Genomic DNA, 26,553 nt, shown 5'->3' on the forward strand with positions numbered 1-26,553 from the left:
TCCAGGAGACACACCTGATAGGTAATCATTATAAGGCCCTTAATACATTTTGATACACACTACAGGCCCATGCAGGCTTAACTACTGGCTCTAGGGGTACCAGGATCCTTGTGAAAAATTCTCTTCCATTGGTGATTGGACGTAAGTGGCTGGACCCTCTGGGGCACTATGCGGTGATTTCTGGGCTGGGGGAGGGTCGTACGGTTAATCTCTGCTCTGTTTACATTCCCCCAAAACTTCACAGTACCACTCTCCCAGATATTGGGAAACTGTTATTGGACATGCCGGTGGGGGTCCTGATCCTGTGGGGGGGGGGGGGGGGATATGAATGATGTGATGGCTAGGGACATTGATAGGTCCCTGGCTCTGCCTGACCGGGGGGGGCGCGTCACCTCGGGGACTTTGCGCATGCGATTGGTTTGGTGGACCTATGGAGGGTGCATAACCCCCACCTTAGACAATACACACATATCTCCGCTGCGCATGGCTCGGGGTCCAGGTTCGATTACCTCTTTACGCAGGTTGGCCACATGGGCCTCTTTCATGATAGTTGTCATAAAGCCAGAGGTTTATCCGATCATGCCCCGCTGGGGGTACAGCTAGGGGTTCCCTAGAGGGACTGGTCTACTCCCCCCCCCAGGCTGGATGTTTTCCTGTTTAAGGACCAGGAGTTTCAGGAACGGTTCGGGGAGCGAGTGGACCAATATTTTGAAGAGAATGTGGGCTCCGTTAGATCTCGGTTTACCCTCTGGGAGGCTTATAAGACTGTGGCCAGGGATTTTGTACAGGCGGAGATGGGGAAACGCAGAAAGGAAAAATATGCCCAAATTGATAGACTGGAAAGAGAGTTTCACGCCTTAGAGTATGCTAGGGAGGTGACACAGGAGCAGGAACTCAGTCACCAGCTGCGACTCAAAGAAAAAGAACTGAAGGATGTGATGACTGACCAGGCGAGATCACGCGCTATTGCTACAAGAGGCGCGTTTATGACTTGGGGGATAAAGATAATAAGATGATCGCCTGGCTTACTTGAGAAGTGCGACAGAGACCGTAATTGGGTACCGGGGATCCGAACAACAGACGGGACTACCCGAGACACTAGTGCAGATATAGCAGAGGCGTTTGCGCATTACTATGAGGCTATTTATCAGCCGCACACTGAGAGACGGGAGTGGGAGTGTGATGACTTCTTGCGTGACATACATCTGCCTACACTAGATCCGGAAGATAGGGATATCCTGGAGTCAGACATTACGGTGGAGGAGGTAGCGGCTGCCATGGGAGACTTGCAGGTGGGGAAGGCGCCGGGGCCCAACGGGTTCCCGGCGGAGGCATTCGGATGTGTGTCGGGACGGGTGGCTCCGCACATGTTAAGGATGTTTAATGAAGCCAAACAGGAAGGGCTACTCCCGAAGGATCTTAGATCCACATTGATAGTGGTGATACATAAGTCTGGCAAACCGCAGGATTTGTGCAGCTCCTACAGGCCCATCTCACTCCTTAATTATGAAACCAAGGTCCTATACAAAATCCTAGCCACCAGACTGGGGGCGGTCATTCAATCCACCTGGATCAATCGGGCTTTATGCCACATAGAAACACGAGGCTCAACTTGCGACGCTTGTTTGGGGTGCTTCAAGCGGTTTATAACCGCCTAAATGTACCGGCGGCCCTACTGTCACTGGATGCCCATATGGCCTTTGACAGTATGGAATGGCAACATATATACGCAGTCTTGGCCAAACTGTTTTTTTTTTCAATAACTTTCGAGCATGGGTAAGGTTGTTGTACACTGCACCGCTTGCGAGGGTTCGTGTTAATGGTGCCCTCTCCAGGGAGTTTCAATTGGGGCGGGGCACGAGGCAGGGCTGTCCTCTTTCTCCGACATTATTCGCCTTGGCCTTGGAGCCGTTGGCGGCTTGGGTACGGACTGATCCCAAGGTGTGGGGTATTGACCGAGGGGGACGCTGGGAAGAGCGTATATCGCTATACGCTGATGACGTCTTAATCAATGTCCAAAGGCCAGCCGACTCTATTCAGAGACTCGTGCAGATCCTGCGTACGTTTGGCGAATACTCTGGGTATCGCATTAATTGGGACAAGTCCCTGGGTCATTTGATGGCAGGACCTCCGCTGAACTTAGCTGAAGAATGTCAGGAGCTGGAATGGAAAGAGACCTTCCGATACTTGGGTATCTGGATTACGAAGTCAGAGGAGGAGTTTATGCGGTTGAATGTGTACGCTTAACTGGAGCGGCTACGAGGGGACGTCAAACATTGGAGAACTCTTCCGCTCTCCTTGATGGGACGTGCTGTCCTATTTAAAACGATGGCTCTTCCCCGCCTACTATATGCTCTACAGAGTACTCCCTTTCCAGTCCCGGAGAAGGTTTTCCTGGCGATTGACTCGAAGCAGCGTACACTTCTTTGGGGAGGGGGATGCCCGAGAATTGCTCTGAAAAAGCTCCAACGGGGTGTATATGAGGGAGGGCTCGCAACCCGGACGTTAGGCTCTACTATTGGGCGGCACAATTAGTCAACATCAATGGGTGGGTGTTCGCCCCGATGGATGAACCGGCGTATAGAGTGTACCGCATGGTCTTAGGGAGCGGTACCTACTTGGCCGCTCTTTATCACAAGGGTAGATGCTGTTCTCCTCTGCCACCTCAAACGACCGTGGTTGTGGAGACGTGGAAGCGGGCGACAAAACTGCTGGGTTGGGAGGCGAAAATCTCGGGGTTGGTTTGATGAAGACCTGCATTTTTCAACTCAGATAAAAAAGTTGACAGGGACATGTTTTGGTACCCTGAAAATCTTTAAAAAAATTCTTCCTGTTTTGCCAGTCAGCGCTAAGGAGACTGTGGTCCGGGCGCTGACTTTATCCCGCTTAGACTATGCCAATGCCCTTTTGGTTGGCAGCCCTGCTTATTTGACTAGGAAACTGCAAGTGGTCCAAAATGCGGCCGCTAGACTGCTACTGCCTTTTAAACAGAGTGTTCGTAATCATTTACGTACCCTGCATTGGCTCCCTGTGGAGTCTCTCATTAAATGCAAAATGCTGTCTATTATTCATCGCGCTCTTTATAGGCTAGGTCCCATCTATTTGCAGAAGAGATGTGTCTTCTATAAACCTTCTCGACAACTTCGTTCATCGGATCAGCTTTTAATGCAGAATCCTCCGTTCAATCGCCATAGGCTAGGCGGTAACTCCTTCGTCCGCAAAGCTGGCTTGGCCTGGAACCTGTTACTGCTGGCTCTTAGGAGTGTTCATGACCCATTGCTTTTTTAAAAAAAAAAGTAAAACGCTGCTCGTTTAAGCTTTGGCTCGGAGTGTGGATTAATTCAACTTTCTGGCGTAGCGCCGGGACACTTTTAGTAGCTGTGTGCTGTACAAATTAAATATAACATAACATAACAAACCCCGCTGTGGGCTGGGAATTACCTCCCAGAGGTTGCAAAATTGAAGGGCCTTCGCAAATGGAGCCTAATTGGCATTGATGTGTCGGGTGGTATATGGAAAAGGGGGGACATGTTGGAGTTTGCTACCCTGCAGGCAGAATTCCAAATGGGGAAAGGGGAGTTACTTCATTACCAGCAGCTCAGACATGCCATCTACCATCTACACCAAGGGGAAAACTTACCAGATTATGCCCCACTAGAAGATAAATTATTACTGGATCCAATGATAGACAAAGCCTTTTCCCTCACATGCAAAAAGCTCATCAATAACCTGGATGATCCCTTGGGGCCTTTACGTGAAAAATAGGAGTTTGAGGTGGGGTTGTTGAACGAAGATGATTGGAGGGAAGCCCTACAAAGTCCCCGGGAGGTAGCGATTCGTGCCCAGTTTACGCTTGACCAGCTGCGCATTCTGCACCGCTCCTACACCCCGCGCACGACACAATATCGCATAGGTTATGTTGGCTCAGTTCCGTCTGAGGAGTTGTGGAGAGGTGGGCACCTTCTTCCACATCTTATGGGACTGCGCCAGGATCCGGGCATACTGGTCCAGACTGGCGGACATAATGTCTGAAGTGGTCGGCACTGAGGTCCCATTGGAGGCCCGATGGCACATCCTGGGAGTGAGGAGTGACATCACTTGGCGTAAGTGGGACAAAATCTGGCTGGCATTACCGAGTATGGTCGCCAAAAGAAATATAGCAAGACTATGGGGTAGTAATGTCTTGCCAACGGTGGAAGATTGGGGCAAAGATCTAGATTGGTTCCAAGGGGCTGAAAAAGTGATATATAAAAGTAGAGGGTGTCCCAAGAAGTGGGAGAAAATATGGGCGGCGTGGAGAATGTACAGGGGGGATTTGATGGATACCCAGTCTGTTTCTGACACTGACTAGCATTATGTATGTATCCTAGACTATATATGCAGGTCAAAATGTTCAAGATGATTTTATGCAAGGCTTTTCCTTCTGTATGTCCATTTATGATCAGATGCTGTACAGTGTGTAACTGTTTTGGAGCTGGTTGTCTTAAAAGATTTTTCCAAAAAAAAAGAAAGTTGAAGGCGGTCTAAGGGCAGTCAATGAGTCTTGTTTGAATGGTTCTATGTCTCTAAAAAATTGTCTGAGCCTGTTTTTTCTCAAAAATTGAAAAATTTCTGACTTAAGGGTAAAGAAATTGGTCCTCTCCGTGATGACATAGGACTGTCCCTTACTTAAAAGAGAGATCTCTGCTGATGACAGAGTGTTATTTGATAGATTGAATATGGGGATAGTATCTGACTGGGTCATGTCGGTATTTAGTATGGTGTGGGCCCCATTGATAGTGTTTCCGGCGTGTCTGCAGCTTCCCTGGGTGCTGATACCATGTTTTGGCCTTTGCTTTCCCTCCTCGATCTAAAAAAGGTTGACCTAGGTGAGTGTCTGTGCGGCTAGGAGCTGCTTGTCCGTCTGAATCGTCTGAGCCACCAGAAGACTCAGAGAATGTCACTGGTTGATTTCTTCTGAATCGGCCCCACATGTTCTGTCTGTTCTGATTGCCAATGGTTGTATAGTAATCCTCCCTTAAGTATGGAAATGCTCTCTCTTTTGAAAAGTTCTTAATGTTCTTGGAGACTTTGTCTACCTTTTTTTTTGTTCAAACGTGTTGAATACTTCAATTGTCTTATTTAGTTTGTCTAGAAATGTTTTGGCCTCTGTTACATAGTCACTACCTAGGAGTTCTTTCTCTAACTCTTCAATTTCTTTCAGTTTGTCTTCGGAGTGTTCTAGTGCTGTTTCAACCTTCAGCACCATCCAGTGGCACGAGCATGTGGTGGAGATGTTACTGAATTTGCAGTTGAATCTTCTCTAAAGATACTAGGAACATTCCTGATCTGGAGCCCCTGTGGTGTGATACCTGCTTTCAAGCACCCCGTCAGCATCCGAGCGTGAAGCTCAGTCCTGACGTGCTTCTTTTCAGCATTTTCCAATTTGTCCAGTAATAACTGTCGGGGATTAGTAATTCTGGTGGGTTGTGTGGAAAAAAGAGACGGTCCACTTGTTATTTTAGCGATATAGTCCTCTGACATTATAGACCTTCAAGAACAAGGACCCTATATTGTATAGGGTAAGAAGGAAAAATCCGGGTAGTGGATAGAACCCTCGCGGTGCAGCCACCGCTCAAAAAGTCTAGGACAAGACAGGGGGAACCCTACTCACAAAGGAACCAGGGTACTAGGTTTAGAAAAGAAACAACAGTTCCTGTGGCTAGTAAGAGTGATTATAGCAATAAAAATGCTCAATGGCGATACGTAAGGTACAGTAATGTCAGAGGAAAAGGAACCACTCACACAAAAAGGTTGATTATAACAAGATTTGTAGTTTTATATACATTGTAAACAGTTCATAAAGAAATAACTATGGTGCATTAATTCCCTATGTGAAATTTAGTCAGTCAATGTGGACTGTGGTGCCTAAAGGAGGGCAAGGAGTGGGTTAAGATAGTTGGCAGATAAATTGGGTCAATGGGTGAGGAAGTGCTCAACCGAATATTCACATTTAGGTTCCATTTCACATGGCCGAGTAATCCTTTCAGGATGCGGTTCCATCCTGGAACCCATAGGCTCTTACATTGACTACTTCATAAAAGACTTTGTCCCTTCACATGAAGCATATGTGTGTGATACTATGTACATGATAAACCTAGTGGATGGGATGCCCTTCAACCATGGCACTGAACTGTTAGCCACCCTAGATATCAGCTGGTTATACACAAACATCCGCCAAAGAGAATGCATAGAAATCACAGAAAAACTTTTGGAGACTAGACCCAAACCAGTACAAGTTCCCACAATCTTTATTATCAGCCTATTGAAAATTGCTCTACAAAGCAACTATATCATCTCAGGGGAACATTACTACCAACAATGCTCCGGGACCAGCATGGGAGCAATTTTTGCCCCAAATCTGGCTAACATCTATATGGACCACGTCGAACACACATTCGCCTTAAATGAGGACAACATATACTGGTCCAACATTAAGTGTTGCAAGCGGTATATAGACAACATCTTCCTGATTTGGACAAGAACACACAGAGTTTAATGATTTTGTCACATGTTTAAACACCATGCAGACACATCTCACATTTACATCAACAGTACATGACTCCAGCATAGCATTCCTAAACCTTAACATTAATCATGACAAGGAAGCCCTCTTCACTTACCTCCACAGGAAAACTACAGAAAGAAACATAAGAGACGGCCTTCCCTTCGGCCAGTTTCTAAGGATACGACATAATTGCACATACAAAGCAGATTACATGAGAGAGGCGGAAATACTGAGAGCCAAACTAGTCACAAGAGGCTATCCCAACAGATTGGTCAAGAGATCTCTCAAATGTGCATGGCACTGCCCAAGGGAGGAACTGCTCAAAACAAAAGAGAAACCCAAGATGGAAAAAATAGTGTGTGTCACCAACTTTGGTACCCACACTAACCAGGTGCGCAAGCTCATCACAAAAAATTGGGATATAATTAAAAGCATAGATCCCACCATAGAGGCCCCTCTCTTTGCATACAAAAGAGGAAAGAATATCAAAGACCATCTTGTACGCTCTGCGACAGATAGGAAAACAACGCCTAACAATACACTGCTCGACACATGGGGTCTTCCGAAGATAAAAGGGCATCACAAGTGTGGGTGCTGCGTTTCTTGCAATTTTACATGCAATACCACTACCTTCGAACACGGCACAGTGAAACATAATTTAGAAAACTTCACGAACTGTGACACCCGCATTGTGGTGTACTGCATCTGGTGCCCCTGTGGCCTTCCGTACATAGGCCAGACACAGCAACCAATCAAAGCACGAATCGGCTAGCACCGGAGCCGCATTCGGAGGACAGTACCAAATGCACCATTGGTAGCCCACTTTAGTGACAAAAAACACACTGCAGACGAGATAAAGTGGGAAATAATTGACATTGCGACCGTACTGCAGAGAGGGGGCGACATAACCAACATACTGCAACGAATGGAATGTCAGTGGATAGACAGGGTCAATTCTATTGAAGGTGGTCTCAATTCTTCTGAAGAGTGGAGAGGCTATGTTACCACACTGCACTAGATCCAGACCCCTCAATTCCGCTTATCCAAGGGCCCGACTTTACCGCCAGCCGCGGTTCCATGAAAACAAATGTATTTATTTGCACCCACACCACTAACCATTACTGCACAGGAGCAATAATCACTTGATAACAATAGCAACTGCACCATTTATAAGCATGCCCTGGGGTATTTACAAAACTGTCACATTGTATGTCCATGCTAAATGTACTGCTTTACATGCCCACCAAAAATGTGCTCAGTAGTAAAATGAATACCGTAATGTTTATCGGGTGCAACAATGGATGTACATTTTAGGGCTGTGCCAAATCGTCAAATAAGTGACTCATGTAAACATTCAGTACGTGTCTGTTTATGGAAAACACAGCATGAGCATATTGTGCATCAAAGCGCTTAGCAACTTCTGTAGAATGCTTTAACAGTTACACATGTCCAAAGTCACTGCAGTATACAGAAATTGTTTGCTCCTTTATGCTAAGATATTTATTAGTGATTACCAAATATTGCAACAATGATTAATTTCCTGTTGAAACAATTGAGTGTATTGCAGGGAAGATTCATTTAATGTAAAAATGAGGAACGAGGCCGATATTGGCAATGGTTGTAAACAGCACATGCACATTATGTATTAATGCATTAATATACCATGCTTTTATTATACTCATACATGCACAGTATGACCCTAACTGGCACAGCGGTCTCGCCATAACTTTCGCTTTTGAAAAGTATCACACGTGTACAGTCTGTCCGCGCATCTGAGGAGGTCTGTTTTCCGTTTCCATTCACAGTCACCGATCACCGGAAGGAACGGTGATGCGATCATCCCTACCCGGGCCTGCCATTGCGTGGCGGGAAAACTAGTACTTAACTGCCATAATCCCAATAATACTCAGTCATCATACCAAAGTGCTGACTGAAGCAGCACGCTGAAGCCGACCGAGGCGGCCTTCTCAGAATCTCCCAGAGATCGCATCGGACAACTAACGATCCGGGTAAGAGTTCGGTTGAGCACTTCCCCTCCCATTGACCCCATTTATCTGCCAACTATCTTAACCCACTCCTTGCCCTCCTTTAGGCACTACAGTCCACAGTGACTGACTCAATAAAGGGAACATCAGCACTGCTATGGCTGTAGCGTGTTTAAACAGGAGCAACCAGCCCAACAATATTCTTAGCACACGCCTTGCCTCACATTGAGGGTAAGTGGTATTCCTACCTTACTTTAATAGTTGCAGTATATTCCTTGGTACATTAGAGTGACTCTCTCTTTCTTTTTACCCATACTTGACAGAACCCGGCCGGGTGCTCATATGAGTCACTTTTAATTATTTCACTTTCCAAGGTGGCACACTTTCACTAAGGCTGTGCGATTACCAAGACAGATATCCCCCTTCTGATACCTTTTCCAGTCCACTCCAGCCTTAGCGCCGTTACATGGGCCTTATGCTATCTCTTTTTTCATTTTCAATAATCCAGCTATCATAGTCCTGAAGAGACCACCCACCCACATAGGGGTCGAAACGCCATCGACAAGTATAAGAGAACGAGCCACTATTCAGCGTGTATCATTGTATACTCATGCTGTCAAACATGGATACATAAATGGTCGTTCTTTGAACTTCTGGAAACCTTGTATATAGTAGACCACGTTAATATTCACAATTAGGTTCCATTTCACATGGGGACATAATGCACCATAGTTATTTCTTTATTAACTGTTTACAATGTATATAAAACTAAGTGTCTTGTTATAATCAACCTTTTTGTGTGAGTGGTTCCTTGTCCTCTGACATTACTGTACCTTACGTATCGCCATTGAGCATTTTTATTGCTATAATTACTCTTACTAGCCACAGGAACCGTTGTTTCTTTTATAAAGCTTAAATACTTTACACGTTGCCTCTAGGTTAAGCCTGACTGCTTTTGTGCCAAGCACAGGTTAATTTAGGGTTTGCTTGTGTTTCACCATGACAGGGATTGTGGTTGCCGCTTTAGTAGGGTTCTCCCCCTCAACCAATAATACAACGCCCTATAATATTTGTATGATTTAACACCTAGCTCCATAAGAGCTTTTTCTAAAGGCATGACTTAAATGTTGAACAACTTTGAAGACAGCAAAGAACCCTGAGAGATACCCCACAAATTGCTAGTACTTTTCGTGATGAAAGGATCTTAGCTTTACTGCTTGAGTGCAGCTGGATGGAAATCTACTGTCATGTTGTCCCTTCAATGTCTAGTGTCCCAACACGGTCTAAAAGGATGGATGGTCACCCATGTAGAAAACGGCAGAACGATTCAGCAAAATTAAGGTATTGGTGTGAGCCAAGTCCAAGTCACATCTTAACTCAACAAGAACGGCCAAAGTACAGTTTCCGTACTGTGGGCTGGAAGAAAGCCAGCATGTGTGTTAGCTAAACACATATCAATTTGGAGATAGCTGCACAGTTGTTTTGCAGGATGCACCTCTATAATCGTTGTTGCAAATGCCAGTAATTAAATGGGAGCAATAGTTTTTCAATTTTGCTGGGTGGGTCATCCAGTTTCTTCAACAGTGGGATAATGGTGGCATCTTTAAAACAAAAAGGGACAGTTCCTCTTCCTAAGGAGGAATTAATTATTGATTAGACTAGAGAGCTGATAGATTGACTACGCTGTTTGAATAGTGATACTGGGCAAGGGTCTGGTGGCAAACCAGATTTCTGGAAAGTCATTTTGTGGATATTCTGAGAGCTCACAAACATATTAGAAAAGCAAGTCTGTTTACTTTTGAAAATCACCTGTCTGCAAGTTATCATTTCTGCCTCACATGACCATGAGTTGTTTTAATAGTTTTCAGGTATGGGTTTATGCTCCCCCTCCACCCAAGCCCTTAGCAGTCTTTCTGCATCCCTGATGGGCAGATTAGAGTTTTTTTCCTAACTCTGCCTGTCCGGAGGAAGCATAAAACCCAATACATCCAGAGAAACTGCCCCCTCATCCCCAGGCCACAGACGGTCTTTCATTCCAATTGCAGGAGTGCAGATTCGGGGAAATGCTCTAATCCAGGGAGTATTTATGTTGCCATGAGAAGGCAGACTTGTGAAAATACCTCACATCTGCCCAGATAGGAGTACAGAAAGCACTGTAGTGGTTATTGTCTTTATTATAAATGATTGGCATCGGGTGACAACCCTCCACCTCTGTGTATTGGAACAAGGAAAGGGCTTAGATATAGATATACATTGTGTAGTAGGCTCTGCCCCTGTCCTAGTCCCAATTCAGGCTGCAGCCGCCGCCCCTGATAATAATGATAATAGGGATGAGTTGGGAACTGCTCAGGTCAGCGAATGGGAAGGTGGTAGAGGCAAAGAGTGCCAAAGATACTGATGGGAGAAAGTCTGAATAGTCCGGGCAGAAAAACCTTTCTCTCTTCATCCTCAATGGCTAAAGAGACCCTGACATTAAGTACGGACTCTTGTCTGGAGCAACGGTCTCATTCTCTGGAGGACATTCTTCTTGCCTTGAAAGACGAAATGGATTTACAGTTTCAGAGGCAAATCAAGCCGAATTGGCAAATCGGTTTTTAGTCTCTGAGACAAATCAGGCTGCTATCAAGTCTTAGTGTGAGATCTTAACTGAGAAGCTTGAAGAGGTCACAGGAAGGACAGAGGCAATCGAGGTGGATATTCCGAAGTTGAAGAGTGTAGTAGAGTCTTCCTCTTTTCAGCTGGAGAAATTAGCTATGCAAAACAAAGAGCTCAAAGATGACTTGGGAAGACTTGAGAATCATTCGCGTAAAAATAATTTGACATTTTTGAATGTACCAGAAGCAAAAGAGGGAGAGGACATAACGGGGTTTGTAATTTCACTATTGGAAAGAACTGTCTCTGAGGCCCTCCCCAATGTGGATTTAAAAAACGAAATTCAGAGGATATATAGAGATCCCTTTAAAAGGAATTTGGGAAGGCAGAAGCCACGGAAGATCTTGGTAAACTTTTTTTCCTATTCGGTCAAACAGCAGCGTTACAAGCATGCACCATATCCTCTCCTTTATTTGCCCCCCTTTTCCTTTTCCATCAGGTCTGATATTTCACATATAACAGCTGAGAGACAGTGGGCGTTGGGAAAGAGATTGACAGAATTAAACAGTCTTGGAGCAAAGGCCCAATTAAGGTTCCCAGCCATACTGCGAGTCATGTGGAATAACCATATGCACATGATTCGGACCACTAATGAGGTAGATACACTCATAGCTAAGATTCAGGCTGAAAAACAGTGGGGGATATTAGCTATTAGCTATTATAAGAATTTAATTGGTCCATCACAATGGCTTATTCTTTTTTTATATTATAGAGCCTATTGGGAGGTAGAGTCTGAATAGGTGTCGACCTGTTGGAAGGGAGGGTTCCTCAAGGTGGTAGGGAACAGGGGGGTCACGCGGGTGTGGGATGGAGAGGAAAAGTTTTTGAGGGGAGGGGTAGGGGTGTAAAGTGAGTGGCACTGGGTGGTAACAAAAAAAGATAAAAAATTGTCCTCATTTCACAAATCAGATGATTTTTGTGTAGATAGATTAGTTAGTGAACAACTTCTAGACAAGACTTGTTTAAGCTGTATAAAGATAAGGATAAATGAAGGGGGGGGGGGCGAAACATTCAATTCATATCTTGGAACCTAAATGGTCTGAGATGTTCAAGGAGACAAAGATTAATATCTAAATACTTAGAGTTGTCCTCTGCGCATGTGTGTCTGTTACAAGAGACACATTTGAATAGGACAGAGTCTGAAACCGTTTTTTCCAAAATACCTTGGCTCCAATGTTTTTGTTATTCTCAGCAAACATTGAGTATCCGCGGAGTTGCCATCTTGGTAAAAAAGGGAATCGCGTGTATAATAAGATCGATTCAGACAAAATAAACAGGCAGATGGATCATTGCACTGTTGGATTTTGAGGGGGATAAGTTGACTTGCTCTTCGTATTATGGTCCTAATACAGGCGACTTTTCTTGTCTAGAAAAGGTGCAGGACAATTTAATAATGGGAAATCCCCCATTCATTATAGGGGGGATTTTAATGTCCTGCTCGACCCAGTGAAAGATAGATCTAATGTCAGTCTTGCTATTGGGACCCCGAGAGCTCGCAGGGTCATGAAACATTTAATAGTTAACATCAATTTAGTTGATCTATGGAGAGCAAAGATGGGGGATTTGGATGGATTTGCATTTTACGGTAAAAAGAACCATCACTCCTCAGGAATTGATTATGTCCTCGTAAATTGAGAGATCATAGAGAATGTTATCAATATATCTGTATCTCCAAGTCATTTGTCTGACCATGCACCTCTAGTTTTTCTATATCCTACAAAGATAATACCTCAACAAGTTAGATGGACCCTAAATAGGTCAGCGCTTTCGGACCCCGGAATAATCCAGGCAATTAAAGAATCTACCTTGGAGTTTGTCCTTTTTAATCTTGGGTCCGCCTCGGAAGAGGTTGTTTGCGATGCCTATAAGTGAATTTAAGGGGGTCCCTACGTAGCCTGAGAAGTACAAGGAACAAGCGTAATGTTTTAGAACTTCATACTCTGGAGGGAAGAATTTCTTCTTTTGAAGAATAAAGGAGCAACATTGGCCAGGATATGGCAAAAGACTTGCTGAGGATAGAAGAAAAACTTGGAGGCAAGACGAGACCTACAGTTCTATTTGGACCAGAAATGTAAGGCACAGTGGATGGTTTGCAATATGGAAATCTTCGAATATGTGGAAAGAGCAGGTGCCTTTTTTGGCATGGAAGGCAAGGATTGATAGGGTAAAGAATAATATTAGTGAACTTATAATCGACAATGTAGGAACTAAATCTAGTGAGCCCGCAATTATGCAGAGCTGTCTTCTATCTCGCTATGCGAACCTTTATAAGGAAGATATTGATCCCCCAAATGAGGCAATACGATTGTGGTTGATGGGTAAAACTATGCCTGTTCTTACAGATACAGCTAGGGATTTTTTAGATTCACCTATCTCTGTGGAGGAGAATAAGGAACAAAAAAGAGGGCAAAAACTAAGAAGGCCGTGGGTCTTGATGCTCTTCCCAGTGAAATCTATAAGGATGTGGTGGATGAGCTTCTGCCTGTACTCCATACGCTATTCAATATGGTATATAGTTCCACAGGGAAGGTCCCTAGTTCTTGGAAAGAGGCCACAATAGTATTATTATTAAAGCCTGGAAAGGATCCTCTACTGCCTGACTCTTACTGCCCAATCTCCCTGCTGAATGCAGACTATAAGATCTTTATGAGCATATTAGCAGGGAGATTGGGTAAACTGGCACCTAGTCTGATTAATTCCGACCAGAAGGGCTTTATACCCGGGAGAGTCATCCAGGAGCAAATCCAATTGTTAATTGGCAACACTGACTTAGCAGAAAATAGGGGGGATCCTTTGGTGGTAGTGGCATTTGATGCTGCTAAGGCATTTGACCGGGTCTATTGGAAATACCTATGGGCGGTGTTGGAGGGCATGGGTATGGGCCCAACTTTTGTCCAGACCTTACAAAACTGCTGTAATGGAGCCTTTGCAAAAATCTTAATAAACTGCTCTTTGCCCCATAGCTTCAAATTCCGGAGAGGAACAGGACAGGGGTGTCCCCTGTCTCCCATTCTGTTCAATATTTATATTGAGCCACTGGCGCAGGCGATCAGGCAGGACAACATAATAAGCCCTTTTAAATCAGGAAACTACAAGTGTAAAATCGCTTTATAAGCAGATGATATTATAATTTATACCGTAGATCCTGATATCTCTATCTCATACTTGGAAAATCTGTTGTTGGGGTTTGGCGTGATCTCAGGATATATGACCAATTCAGATAAAACTGAGATTATGTGTGTGAATTCGGCGAATAGTTACGGTCCCGTAAGTAAGGAGTTTAGGTATTTAGGAGTAAAAATAGTAAAGGATTTAAATAAAAATTGAAAAAGATATAGCCTTTCTTTTCGCCAGGTGGAAAAACCTCCCTTTATCGATCTATGGGAGGGTTGACCTGGTGAAGATGTCGGATTTACCTAAACTGACCTTTCTTTGTAGTGTGCTCCCTCTTATTTTTCCACAGGACAGTATTAACAAAATTCAAGAGAAGATAGGCAGTTTTATTTGAGGGCAGAAAAGTGGCAGGTTATCCTGGAAAAAACTACGAAGGAAGTTGTTGAAAGGTGGCCTGGCACTTCCTGACATAAATCTATACCTATTGGCTTTCCAAATTAAGGGCATAAGGATGCTTCTTTCAACTCCGTTAGAAACCTCTTGGGGCAGACTATTAGGGGAACTTGTATTAGCGGAGGGTGGTAGTGGGCAGGTGGGGTTTTTATATAAGTGTGGGGCTCCTAGATTTTTCAAGAGGGTACGCCTCAAGGTGTTAAAAGCGGCCCTACAGATATGGTATAAATTAAGGCATATCTGGGGCGTTGGTTATTTTTCCCCATCTGCACCAATCTGGGATTCACCGGGGACCCCAACTTGTTTGGGAGATTGTTTAGCAATCCCGATTAGAATATCGCGGTTGGAGAGGTGGCTGGACCCTGTCGACTCGGATGGGGTTCTCCCCTGGGAAATACTGTTAGACAAGATTGGTCCCGTGTTCTCACGATTTAAGTACCTTCAGTTAAGATCATGGTTTGAGGCAGAAGCTGAAAACACAGTAGGGAATTGGGAGCTAGAGCAGCTATTTAAAAATGTTCTACCGAGGAAAAAAGAGGTATCATTATGTTACAAGCCTGTTAGAAGCAGTAGTTCAAGAGGACCCCCCACAGTCAGCTGTTTGGAATTCCATTCCACTTCTCCAAGATACTGAATACCTTTTTGATTTTTCTACAAAGTTAATGTATAGATATATTAAGCCTGCGAGTTTAAAGATTTTTTTTTGTATTAAATAGGTTATACTATACCCCGGCAAAGATTGCCAAATTCGTAGCTCCTACTGCCCCAGTCCCAGCCTGCCCGAGGTGCTGTATTAACAAGGTGGATGATATTCATATGTTTTTTGAATGTGCAGAACTGAGTGGATTTTGGAAAGAAGTGGGAGACACCTTGGCAGATATTTTACAAATACATATAGTGGTGGATCTCTCTGTGGTGCTTTTCGGCCTGAATAAACATGGTATTAGGACATCTTTACAGCCCCAGATGGGTGTACTCCTTTATCTGGTGGTTTTGGCCAGAAGAGGGATCTACATCAGATGGAAGGACCCTGTCCCCCCAACCTGAGAAAGCTGGATTAAATCCGCCCTACGTATGGCAAGTTTAGATCAAGAAGAATCGCCTGTAAATATCTGGTCCACCTGGTTAACGTGGGGACGTCGTTTGCACATGATAAACAGTTAAGATCGGAGATTGGATCGCTTGTCCAATGATTACACCCAGTCCTTGGGATAAAGAGGAAGGCCGTGGATGGCAAGACGAAAGCAGTGAGTCGAGTGGAGCACAGTTAGTATAAAGCGGCTTGTCAAAACTGCGGAGTCGATGGGGAGATGAGGACCAAAAAAAAAAATCATTAGTAACTTTCATAACCGCAAAGGAAGAAAAGATTGTGCCCAGATTTTATAAGAGGTGAAAAAAGAAACTGAAAAAGGGAATGTGCTGTCAATGCTTGTTTCATTCTTCAATCAATTGAACTCTGTGATGTGAAAGAAGAAAATTGCTTCTCCAAGCTAAAATAAGATGTGACTCACTTGCAGTTGTACATACTTTATTGATCGCAGTGATCACACTTTGATTTAAAGAACGGCATGTTTAGACCATTTCAGTTAGAGTGGCCGACATGTTTCATTGCCTACTCACTTTCGGCAATTTCATCAGGGCTCGGGGATTGTTCTCCACCTCACCGATACTTCAAGCCAACAGAACTCGTACCAGCAACATGCTCGTGGGGGGAGTGCACACAAGTTATAGCCACGCATTACCATCAGGAAATAACAGCAGCCGAGCGTCAGCCGCTATAGTGGTCTACCTTGCTGTGAAAACTTGTGTGTGCTCCCCCCACGAGCGTGTTGCTGGTACGAGTTCTGTTGGCAACTACCGGGTTGTGCTTGAAGTATCGGTGAGGTGGAGACCGATCCCCGAGCCCTAATGAAATTGCCGAAAGTGAGTAGGCAATGAAACGTGGAACACCACATGGGACTCATCTTGGTTTCAAGTTGGTAGGGTATCATGATTGTCTGCCAACCCCAGCCCCAAGTATAGCAGCTGCACACAGCCACAGAATGATTGAAATTCTAAGGAGAAATCATGATGTTTCTACATAACAATGCTGTTGTCTATCCTCACCTGAGCAATAGGTTTATCCACACAAGTGGGCAAGTGGAGTACCATTTTGTTTGGAGACATTTTGGAACGCTGGGTGGGAGGACTTGTTTTAATCCTAGCAAATTCTAGACGTTTCCCAAACAGAAATTGCAGAACTTTAAGTTTGATGTTTGCAGGGCATTCTTGGTTAAAAAAAAAAGTAGTGGGAGCCATACAAGCCTCACCATCAGAGACTCCCCAAGGTGTCTAGTTTCAAAAGCATCTAGGGTTGGTAGGTTATCTTGGCTGCTGCCAACCCGAAGCCCAAATACCACAACTACCACTAATACAAGAATCAATGTAACTTAATTAAAACATCTTGACATTGCGATGGTATTTCCAGACCTTTCCTGTCAGTGCAATTGGCCTGCTCTCACATGAGGGGTATTGTTTTCCAGCAGGAAGTGTGGGACCACAGACTATTAGAAAGTTTGTTATTCGCTATTGAATTTGTCTAAATTGTTTAGATTCCACATGTAGGTTAGTGTGTATAAATAAGCAATGCACTCCCTTTGACTCACATGTTATTATGGGTAACTCCAAATTTAAAGTGGTAAAATAAGCCCTATTCTTTAACTCAGATTTTGGGGCGCATTTAAAAAAATGCATAGCTTTTCTTAATACCCTTTTTTAATTCATTAGATTTTACCTAATACATTAAAGCATGGTCGAAACTCAATGAAAAATTATTTAAAGGTGCTGATCGGTTGATGACTGTGGGCATCTAATGTTTTCGTACATCTGATAAACACTACACACTTCATCAAGTCACTGACAGACCTGACAGTGTTTTATTTTTTGTAAGTTGGACATCAGGGCAGAATATTAGACAAATGTATTCTCCCCTATTTCTATTTTTTCCCACTTATGTTCATTATTCTTTTTTTATTACATTTTTAGATTATATAGGAAACCTGTGAGCACCCTAAACAAATGATCCCTTGTAGAATTTAGAATTTGTCAACGTTTCAGAATAGCACGTAGGTAGAAACCCCCAAAATAGAATATATTGACTACCTCTTGGAAAATTGCCTTAAAATAGTTTTTCACCCTTTCTGTTGCTGGAATCTGGGAAGAGTGCTAAAACAGCACAGCAAACAATTGAGGATGTAAAAGTGCCTTAAAAATTATGTGACTGCCATTTTTTATAACAGATCCAACTGGATTGGTAATTACAAAACAATATTTCTGTAGTACTGAATCGTTTTTATATTGTGGAGGGGCTGGCAGCAATTTCCTGCCTGGTCGTGCGAAGAACTAAAATAAAAAGGGCCACTGGGGTCAGGTTGTGAGAAGTTGGCCTTGTATATGTTGACCACTAATTATAGTGGGCACCTTGTACCAGTCCAAACAACCCGTATTGATGGTTAGGTTAAATACAACCTTTATTGAAAGCTATCCTAGTGGTAGCTATGGAGAGCAGTCTTCAGGCTAAGTCTCCAAGGAATGTAAAGCAGCTTGTTTTACCAGATCATAACCTCCTGAATGACCAAATGAAAGGAGAACGACACAAGGAATATATAAAATATATGTATTTATTACTAAACACTCTTTACTAACCTCTTTATGAGATTAGAGACCAAAGTACACACTATTAAATCACTAGAACGACAGTAAATAGCACAATACACAGTGGGCTCCAGGGGGAGACCAAACCATATACTAAGAAAGTCGTATAACAACCACGACTTGACTAGACACAGTGCCTAGAGCACATAGAATCGCTGGGACCCCAAGGACCCACCCAAGGTAGTGACACAGGTGGGGGCCTATGCCCTAGGAAAATAGTATACCGTATACAGGGGACTTATAAGGGTACCCCAGAATCCAATCTGGAATGTACCTAAAGTACATGCAACCAATTTAGAGGAGAAAGCAGCTAGGCTGGGGTCCTGGATAGCATGATCCCAGCCAGTCTAAGTCGAAAACAGTGAAACATCAGCAAAAAGTGGGGGTAACTATAAGAAGCAGATCCTACTCTCCTACACAATCGACATAAGAGGAACAGATGGAGAAAAGCAAAGGTGGGGAGAAAGGGAAAAGCAGGACAAGAAGGAGAGGGCAACATGGAGAGTTTGGTTAGGGAGAAACACAAGAGAGAGGTCTGACAGCACACGAGGGAGAGGACAACATGGCGCACGAAAAGGGGTGGGTATTTAGAGTGAGCCGAAGCACATGAGGGAGAGAGCTGAAAACCACATGCACTCTCATGGAATGCTTAACCAAAAAGAAGAAAGTAGCTCCCTAAAAATGCAATGGAAGGTTTGAAGTCAACCAATCAAAAGGATGGTAAGGGGGCAAGCAAATGAGAGTGGCACAGCTAATCAATGGTAAGTAGTAGATGGGCTATAAACCTACTGTATATTTTTGGGAAGCCCACCACTAGACTCTCACGCTGCCTGGTAGGGGAGACTGAAAAAAAGGCTGAGGATAATAATGATAATCCACATTTGTAAAGCGTACAATCACCCGTAAGGGTCTCTAGGCGCTGGGGGCCGTCGGGAAGATTAAGCAAGCTATTGCCCAGAGTCACATGGTGCTGGGCTAATCTGCTGCCGGTGTCAGGAACCGATCCGTGATCCCCAGATTCCAGAGTCAGTCGCCCTAGCCGCGGCGCCACACCTCTCCCTGGAGGATTCAGTTGGTTTTGACTCCACCTGTTTATATATAAGAATATGTGCCCTATATGTATGTTTGAACACTTAGTATCTATCACTAGAGAAATTGCACTTATTTATTAATATTAAATAACAACAGTATATTGAAAGCTGCAATATTTAAAAAATTGTGCTTTTAAGGTCACCAATGTTTATATACTATTTATATACCCAATGTTTTATGTTTTCTAGCACTGGTTTTGTAGATTGGCAATTATGCTAGTCAGTCATTATCTTTTGGTGTTATTTTTAGACAGTCCATAGCAATCCTTTTATACAACACATAGAATGTGTTCAGATTTTTAGGGCTGGTATTAGCCAAGACCTTTTGATTGTGCTAAACGTATATGTATGGTATGTTGCTAGGAGCTTTCAGCCACCTCTCTTCATCCATTGGTCAGATAAGCGCATCATTCATATTTGTCTTCATCCTGTCACACCATTCAGCATGGGCCAGCCCACTTCAGCCATTGGCTAAGTTCACTGTATCAGCATTCCACTCTTTTACAAGGACGACATCCACACACTAAGTAGTCCTAGGGAGTACTATGGCGATGTGTGCTGTTTGAGGTCTTTTTTTTGTTGCTTTTTCTAAATTTGTTTTAGATTGATGAGGACCCAGCAGTTTTCAAACAATTTTCAAAACCTTGAAAAACCAAAACCAGCATTGACAAAAGCAAAATGCTGAGGGCCAACGTCAGAAATAAGGGCTTTGCCAATGCTTGTTTGGAGCTAGTTCGAAACCGCAGGTTTCTGTTTGTATCTTAGTTTACTGAATGTGTTAATTCCTTCTAACCCGGGTTGCTGAGGGAACTTACAACTCAATACTTCCACAGAGCCAAAACAGTGCCTACTATGTGGCTATAAAGCCATGTTTCAAGACGCCTTTATTTCACCATTTCTGTATAGTGATAACGCTCGCGATGTGCTCTAATTTGAAAAGAGACGTTGATACTTTGTGAGGGTCGTCCAGTCCTTTCTCCTCCGTTTGTCGCTTTCTGTTCCATGAGAGAGGGCGCACAAAAGGGAATTGTAAATTTGCTGTCCTGACAGAAATTACTCTTTCCACGTCAGATTGGGACAATGCTAGAATTGCAGGCCTGTGATTTTCTACCCGCGTTAACTAATTGTCGTGTCCTACTTTTATACTTATTCTCTTTAAACGCATTTGTCTTTTTAGGGGATAATGGACCGTGGGCTCAGAAGTGCGAGTTGGCAGGAAGTGTCGGGCCATTCATCGGCGCATGGCAGGCTGAACGAGGTACAGTGCCAGTGAGCGCGCGCTTTTTGTCAGCTATTGTGGCATTCCGTGGTTTATATGATAGTTAAGTAACTCCTCGTAATTATATCCTGGGCTAGTCCGGCCGGAGACCAGGGGCTTGTTTATCAATGAAACAAAGGAACACTGTCAGGGCCTGAAGTGCTCAGAATCTTTGGTCATGGAAAACCAAAGAATGGCGCACAAATGTGAATGGGGCCTGCAGAGTGTCTTTCCGCCGTTTTTGTTTGTGGCGCTAGAGCGGAATAATAACCTCGAATGTATAGCATGGACATATTTCACTGGCTTGCTGAACCGTGGCGTAACGAAGAAACTTGAGGGGGCTCCCCTGCAAAGCACAATGAGCCCCCCCCCCCCACCACCACCTCCCGGTGGCCCGGATCACCACCTACCACTTTGCCCTACTGACAAAAATAAGCAGTCACCTAAAGCCATATTTTCAGCACTTATCTGTGTATATTTCGAACAGCAAATATAATTAGAATGCACATTAATTGTGTTCTGGGGCTGGCTTAATGGTGAGATCCATAACTGATACTTAAAGCATAGCTGCTAAGGTTTCAGATTGCTATGTGTGACATTTTCATAATTTCAGTGCATCTATGAGTGACATTTCAACGACTATGAGTGGCACTTTCTCGCTAGCAAAATCAAGCAATGAAGACGAGGGAATCATGTAAATATTGGAAAGTACACCCATTTGAGAATAGCTACTAAAGTTTCAGATTGATTATGTGTGACATTTTCATAGATTCAGTGGATTTAAGAGATTCTGGTCTCAAACCCCAGTCTGACCCCGCAAAGCAGACACAGAACTGCCTAAGAGAAGTCTCCAGCGTAGGACAAGATGGGAGAAGCACATAGTGCTCCCCCAACCAGGCCTAGACCCTCTAACATCCCCTGCCCCTGTTCCAACCGCCAAAAGTATGACAGACATGTCTCGGGCCGTAAGCACCCTTCTCATCCCTCCTCCCTGCCGAGAAAACATGTGGGGTTCATGAGGCTCATTTAGGCTGCACTGATCCCCCACCCAGGGGACCCCAAATGTCATCCTTCAATCACTCCCATCCCCATGATTTTGTGGGCCAACTTTTCTGCTTTCAATGATTTTCAAGCAGGTAGCGCTGCCTGACTGGTGTGTGTGCGACTCGAGGCAGCTGGCAGCTCAGGCCTCAATGTGCGAGCCACCGCCCCAAACCCCCCCCCACACCCCCTCCCCCTCACCCCCCATTTGTCTTACTTGGGGGTCCAGGTGGCTGTCGGGCTGTGTTCTTAGTGAGTTCTGGTGACTGCTGCAACCGTGACGCACTCTCTCTAAACCGGCACGGAATTAAACATTATTATACTTGAAATTATCTAGTTGCAGGTGAGCGGTTATTAAAGGCCACAAAAGGGATGGTGCGAGCTGCAGCGCTGCGGACCTAGTACATAGTCCCATCAGGTCAACAGAACCCCCCGCCCCAACATACCCAACATCCCACAAATAGCACACAGACACCAGTGTTAGATTGGGAAAAGTTGCTGCAGGTTTATTACATACAACATTATGTAATCACGGTGGGTTATCTTACGGGCGATCCAAGGGCAGGCCGCATTCTCGCCACCTGCCCGCCTGATGAGCCAAGCAGCAAAGTGGCGAACCACCCATCTGCTGCGCCATTATGGTAATTACTCTCCTCATGCCCCTTGCGGGGCGTATCTAGGCAAACCCCCAGTTGCACAGGCACACAACCGCCCGAAGGACTACTGGGGCGCCAACACGGGTTCCTGGACCTCCCGTGAGGTTCCAGGTTAGGCTCTGGCACCCCTATGTGCCCGCTGAAGTACAGTGCTGCACCTCTCTGCTTCCGGATCGCCCTGTAACTCCGCCTGCAACGAAAAAGAACACATTAAGTTCCCCCAGGTACTCCCCCCTTCGCCGACACTCAGGGTAAGAGGTAGGGAGGGAAAAGAGTGTCCAGAGACCCGATGCGCAACGTCCGGAGCGGCAAAGAGGCTAGTAAAATGGCGAGGGGAGGATATATATCCCTCGCCTTGCCTGCTGCCCCGGACGCGCGTCACGAGCCCGCCCACCCTCCAGCCGGGCGCCTCCTGCCCGGGGGGGGGAGTGGAACCAGAGTAGGTGGGGGGGTGGGGGAAGCCCTCTGGGACTAAGGGCCCGCCCTCCTGATGGCCACAGGGTGGCCTCGGGCAGCTGCATAGTCCCATCAGGTCAACAGAACCCCCCGCCCCAACATACCCAACATCCCGCAAATAGCACACAGACAACAGTGTTAGATTGGGAAAAGTTGCTGCAGGTTTATTACATACAACATTATGTAATCACGGTGGGTTATCTTACAGGCGATCCAAGGGCAAGGCCGCCTTCTCGCCAGCTGCCCGCCTGATGAGCCAAGCAGCACAGTGGCGAACCACCCATCTGCTGCGCCATTATGGTAATTACTCTACTCATGCCCCTTGCGGGGCGTATCTAGGCAAACCCCCAGTTGCACAGGCACACAACCGCCCGAAGGACTACTGGGGCGCCAACACGGGTTCCTGGACCTCCCGTGAGGTTCCAGGTTAGGCTCTGGCACCCCTATGTGCCCGCTGAAGTACAGTGCTGCACCTCTCTGCTTCCGATCGCCCTGTAACTCCGCCTGCAACGAAAAAGAACACATTAAGTTCCCCCAGGTACTCCCCCCTTCGCTGACACTCAGGGTAAGAGGTAGGGAGGGAAAAGAGTGTCCAGAGACCCGATGCGCAACGTCCGGAGCGGCAAAGAGGCTAGTAAAATGGCGAGGGGAGGATATATATCCCTCGCCTTGCCTGCTGCCCCGGACGCGCGTCACGAGCCCGCCCACCCTCCAGCCGGGCGCCTCCTGCTCGGGGGGGAGTGGAACCAGAGTAGGTGGGGGGGGTGGGGGAAGCCCTCTGGGACTAAGGGCCCGCCCTCCTGATGGCCACAGGGTGGCCTCGGGCAGCTGCTTAGTCCCATCAGGTCAACAGAACCCCCCGCCCCAACATACCCAACATCCCGCAAATAGCACACAGACACCAGTGTTAGATTGGGAAGTTGCTGCAGGTTTATTACATACAACATTATGTAATCACGGTGGGTTATCTTACAGGCGATCCAAGGGCAGGCCGCCTTCTCGCCACCTGCCCGCCTGATGAGCCAAGCTGCACAGTGGCGAACCACCCATCTGCTGCGCCATTATGGTAATTACTCTACTCACGCACCTCGCGGGGCGTATCTAGGCAAACCCCCGGTTGCACAGGCACACAACCACCCGAAGGACTACTGGGGTGCCGACACGGGTTCGTGGACCTCCCGTGAGGTTCCAGGTTAGGCTCTGGCACCCCTATGTGCCCGCTGAAGTACAGTGCTGCACCTCTCTGCTTCCGGATCGCCCTGTAACTCCGCCACAGCCCGGCCGGCGGCCACTGTCGCCGTCCGGGCCCCCCACCACTTTGCTACTTAGGGAACCTGCAACCCTTGCTCTGCAGAGCTTCTCGTCAGTCCAATAGGAATAAGACCAAAACGACAGGTGAGAGGTGGACCCTTTCCACCTCAAAGTGACCTTAGATCCTGACATGAACATTACATGCTTGATGAAACCAAGGCCCCTCTGCCACTAATCTGCAGATACCCTCGGGTCCCTATTCCTTTACAACATTAGTGTAACCATCCCCGGTTCGTGAGGTCATACTACCAGGCAAATGACTAAGTGATGAGGAGGGGCCCCCACTGCTGAAGGCGCTTCGTATCATACAATAGGCGTTCCAGAGCTTGCCACTGAGACTCAACCACACACCTTCACACAAAGCGTCAGCAGACTACACGCAGGTAAGTTACCACCACTGCTGTAACGCCGTGCTCCACATAAACATAGAGAAACTGTCCTTACATTGAACGCTTGTGCTGCTATACTCAAAAGAGCACAGGGGCTATTGTAGGGATCAATACATATATTATACTATATAACTTGGGTGGTGTCCCTTCATATGCTAATGCAGGATTGAAGTGGTAAAACCGATGGCTTCACCTGCCCTCTTGGGTTCTAGTCTGGAAGCAGCTTAGGCCATGCTGCCTCTGAGGTAGCTTGTCTATAAGGTTGACTTACGACCACCACCAAGGGATTGCTTTGACTGAAACCAAGTGCCCCCTTATGATCCTGACCCGCATCATGACATGCCTGCTGAAACCAATGCCCCACTGACACTAAACTGCATATCACCCCCAGGTACAAATTCTTCTACAGCAATAGTGTAGACTATCCCAGGTTCGTGAGGTCATACCCCTAGGTAAAAGACCAGGTGATGAGGGGCCTCCCCTGCTGATATCGCTTCCTATCCTCTATACAGTAGGGGATCCAGCGAATGCCACTTAGACCCACCACGCACCTTCACACAAAGCGTCAGCAAACTACCCCAGTTAATTTACACTTCTGCCGAAACGCAGTTCTCCGGATAATCAACTGTAAACTGAGCTTTGTTTAAACGCTTGTGCATCTATACCCGAGAAGAGTACAGAGGGGTATACTAGTGCTAAATACATAAATTTATAGAATATAACTTGCGTGGTGGCCTTACATTTGATATACAGGATTGCAATGGTAAAACAGCAGGCATCACATGCCCACTAGTTTAGCCTGGAGGCTGCTTAGTCCATGCTACCTAAGGATAGCTTGTCTATAAGGTTGACTTACAACCCCCGCCATAAGGGAGTTTTAGACTGATCCAAGGTGCCCCAAGAATTGGAGGCAACAATACCACAGGCCAACTTCTCACCTTGGGAGGGGCTCCTAAGGAATCTATAGGTTACTCAAGTTCATTCACGAGGCTGTTCCAGCGCAAGCCAGGGGATCCCAACAACACGTAAACGTGATCGTGAAGCCGTGTGTCCAATTCCTGATAGGAGCCCACCGAGCAAAGACACCACCCATCCGAGAGAAAACAAGCAATAGGGGTGTTAGGATACCAGATAGATCATGTGGCCCCCGCACACTAAGCGGGGAAATAAGTGAGGGCCCCTCCCAATTGAGCGCCACAAGAGTAAGCCCAGACAGCAAATCTGTAAATTGTATAACATTAAGGTGCCAAGATAAGTTTCCACACAGCCATTAAATTTTACATAATAGCTGATAAGAGCGATCCCATCGCTTATTTACCCAAATTACTCGCCGCACGAGATGCTGAGCAGCATCCTACTGGCTCTATCTGGAGGAAGTAAAGCATCGCCCGCTGGGACATGTACTTGCGGTAAATAGCCGCTTGTATACATATCTACCCAAGTGCATGACAGAGGAGGATGCCACAAATACTGTTGTGCGATCAGCTCGGCACTGCCGTCGCTGTGAGGCCCCCTGGTACATCCGGCCCCAAGCAATGGAGCATAAGCTATCTCGGAGGCAGTAACAGCAAGCATGTTTCAAGACCCAAAATGTGTAATGCTGTGTCTTGAAAGGCCGGCGAAAAGTATGAAAGGGTCTCTCCCCTGCCCCAATAAACTTCTTATGGAAAACAGGGACCAATGCGGTGCTACCTGGAAGAAATAGCCGTCCTGTACCAAAGTCGAAAATTACAGAGGCAGGCACTGCATCCCCTATTGGGTGACCCAGGCAAATCCCCTCACACTAAAGCTGACGTCCTATCCCGGGTAACCCTACCTGCTGACCAAGGGACCCTCGATGTGGAACTACACCTGCCCTAGTTCGCTTGGTAGCCCTCAAGGTTGCTAGCCCTCCACTGGCGTTAGAG

The 26,553-nt window shown here is 45.7% G+C and overlaps 1 protein-coding gene across 8 annotated transcripts in view; it reads left to right on the forward strand.

The window, feature by feature from the left end:
* Positions 1–26,553, forward strand: part of ARSG (arylsulfatase G) — a 2,325,381-nt gene that overhangs the window by 1,825,032 nt on the left and 473,796 nt on the right. For 7 of the 8 annotated variants that reach the window (XM_086930959.1, XM_086930958.1, XM_086930961.1 and 4 more), the window contains one exon: positions 20,713–20,793. The exons of the other annotated variant lie outside the window; for it this stretch is intronic. In XM_086930959.1, coding sequence (XP_086787085.1) covers positions 20,713–20,793 — 81 coding nt within the window. The remainder of the gene's footprint in view (positions 1–20,712; positions 20,794–26,553) is intronic. 8 annotated transcript variants of the gene reach the window in all.

This window comes from Lissotriton vulgaris, chromosome 7, assembly GCF_964263255.1.
Source record: "Lissotriton vulgaris chromosome 7, aLisVul1.2, whole genome shotgun sequence".
NCBI classification, from domain to species: Eukaryota; Metazoa; Chordata; class Amphibia; order Caudata; family Salamandridae; genus Lissotriton; species Lissotriton vulgaris.